The following is a 3,007-nucleotide window of genomic DNA, read 5'->3' on the forward strand; positions in this document are numbered from 1 at the left end:
ATATAACCCCATAAGACCCCACAGCGCCCCCTGGTGGCCACTGCATGTAACTACACCCATAGAGCCCATCACTCCACAGCGCCACCTGGTGGCCACTGGGTGTAATAACACCCATAGGACCCCCTGCCCCATATAACCCCATATAACCCTATTAATCCTATATAATCCCCTATACCATACCGCAGTCATACTGTATGAGCCTCAGGTCAGGGAACAACGTGATCCTGTTCCTTATCAGTGTGTGGACCCCGCAGCTCCTGGCCCTTATCTCGTTCCTCAGCTGTTCCTCCAGCAGCGCCGCCTCCCGCTGCCGCCATGGGGCAGGGTGGGATGTATGGAGGGATAGGGAACGGGCTGCGACGGGGGGCAGCACCAGCGTGAACCTATAGGGGATATAGGGGATATATGGGATTAACCCCATAGAGCCCCATAGAACTACATAGAGCCCCATAGAACCCCATATAACCCCATATAACCCCATATAACCCCATAGATCCCATATAACCCCATAGAAGTACATATAGGGGGCAGGGTGGGATGTATGGAGGGATAGGGAGCGGGCTGCGACGGGGGGCAGCACCAGCGTGAACCTATAGGGGATATAGGGGAAAAACCCTATAGAAAACCCCATAGAATGCCATATAACCCATAGAGCCCCATAGAACTACATAGAGCCCCATAGAACCCCATAGAGCCCCATAGAAACCCATAGAACCCCATAGAAACCCATAGAACCCCACAGATCCCATATAACCCCATATAACCCCATATAACCCCATATCCCCCCATATAACCCCATAGATCTCATATAACCCCATATAACCCCATATATCCCCACATATAGGGGGCAGGGTGGGATGTATGGAGGGATAGGGAACGGGCCGCCACGGGGGGCAGCACCAGCGTGAACCTATAGGGGATATAGGGGATATATGGCATTAACCCCATAGAGCCCCATAGATAACCCCATAGAATGCCATAGAACCCATAGAGCCCCATAGAACTACATAGAGCCCCATAGAAGTACATAGAACCCCATAACCAGCATATAAGCCTCCATGATACACCCCAATGATAATCCCGATAAGATCCATTAGCACCCCATATATACCCCATAAGATCCCATATAACTGCCCATATAGAAACCCATATAACCGCCAATATATCCCCACATATAAGGGTGCAGTGTGTGGATGTATGGAGGAGATAGGAGGAACGGGCCCGCACACGGGGGCAAAGCCAACCACGTGAACCCTTAGGGGATACTAGGGATATATGGGATTACCGCATAGAGCCCATAGAATAAACCCGCAGTAGAATGACATAGGAACCATAGAGCCCATAGAACTAACATAGAGCCCATAGAAAAGTTACATAGAAGACCCCATAAGTACCGCCCATATAACCCCATATAATCCCATAGATCCATATTAACCCATATAACCCATAGATCCCAATATAACCCCATATAACCCATATAACCCATATATCCCCACATATATTTGGGGGCCGGGTGGGAATGTTATGGAGGGATAAGGAGAACCGGGTCGCCTGCCACAGGGGGGCAGCACCACGTGGACCTAATAAGGGGATATAGGAATAACCCTGTTAATCTCCCCCATAGTGACCCCCTATAACCCCATATAATCCCACCAATAATCGACCCGCCTATAAAGCACATATATTCCACCTACTAACACCATATCCCCCCAGTATAACTCCCTATGAGTATATCCCAAGCCTATAAGGAACACCAATATCCCCCCATATATACGCCAGATATCCTATATATCCCCCATATTCCCCTATAAAGCCCGATATATCACTATATAACCCCATAATATTCCTCATATAACCCATATCCCCAAATATAAGCCCTGATACCATATCCATATAAGCCCCATATATCCCCCTATAAGCCCCATTATCCCATATAAACCATATATCCCCCATATCTCAACCCCATATAATCATCACCCTATAACCCCATATCCCCCACCCGATATAGACAGAATCAGAACCCATAAACCCCTATCAATCGCCCAGAAATTCCCCCCTATACCCATATAACTGCCATACATAACCCCATTTATGTCCCCACCTATAACCACATAATATCCCCCCCTATAACCCATATGAACCCATCATACCCCCATACAACCCCTATCCCCCCATATTTATACCGCATATCCGCCCCATATACGTCCCCATACCCCCATTAACCCCATACTAACCCTAATAGCCCGATATCCCCCATATAACCCATATGGCCCCCTAAACCCCAATTTAACCCCCTACTACACCCGCATATATAGCCCCCTATAACCCCATCATTCCCCCCTATACACCCCATATCCCCCCCATATAACCCATATAACCCTATATATCTCTCATTATCGCCCGCCTATAACCCCATATATCCCTCATATACCCCAATATAATCCCTCAATAACTCCCATATCCACATATAGACCCTATATATCACGCATATAAGCCCCGATATATCCCCCTAGTACCCCCATATATCCCATATAACCCCATATATCCCCATATAACCCATGATATCCACCCTATAACCCCATATCCCCCCATGTATCCCCTATAAACCCATAACAATAACCTATATATCCATATAAGCCCCCATAATCCCCACCTATAACCCCATATCCCCCAATATAACCATATATCCTATAACCCCATATATCACCCTATTAGCCCATACACCCATATGAACCCTTATCTCACCGCATATATAACCCATAATAACTATTATATCCGTCTTTCCCCCATATCCCCGCATATAACCTCATATCCCCCCATATAACCTTTTCTCCCCTATCAGAACCAATAATTCCCCATTAATAACATATTCCCCCCCTATAACCCATATTCCACCCATATAATCCCCATAACCGCCATACCGCCCATATCCCCTATAAACCGCATTATTCCCCTACACAACGAACGCCCCATATTAGCCCTATATATACCAGTACGCCAGTATCCC

The 3,007-nt window shown here is 47.1% G+C and overlaps 1 protein-coding gene across 1 annotated transcript in view; it reads right to left on the reverse strand.

The window, feature by feature from the left end:
* LOC107307276 (helicase SRCAP-like) overlaps nucleotides 1-436 on the reverse strand; it is a 16,596-nt gene extending 16,160 nt beyond the window's left edge. Inside the window, exon 1 of the mRNA XM_015850770.2 lies at nucleotides 181-436. Within this exon, the coding sequence (XP_015706256.1) occupies nucleotides 181-421 (241 nt within the window). The 5' untranslated portion in view covers nucleotides 422-436. The remainder of the gene's footprint in view (nucleotides 1-180) is intronic.
* Nucleotides 437-3,007: the final 2,571 nt, after the last annotated feature.

Source organism: Coturnix japonica, unplaced genomic scaffold (assembly GCF_001577835.2).
Source record: "Coturnix japonica isolate 7356 unplaced genomic scaffold, Coturnix japonica 2.1 chrUnrandom528, whole genome shotgun sequence".
Classification (NCBI taxonomy): domain Eukaryota; kingdom Metazoa; phylum Chordata; class Aves; order Galliformes; family Phasianidae; genus Coturnix; species Coturnix japonica.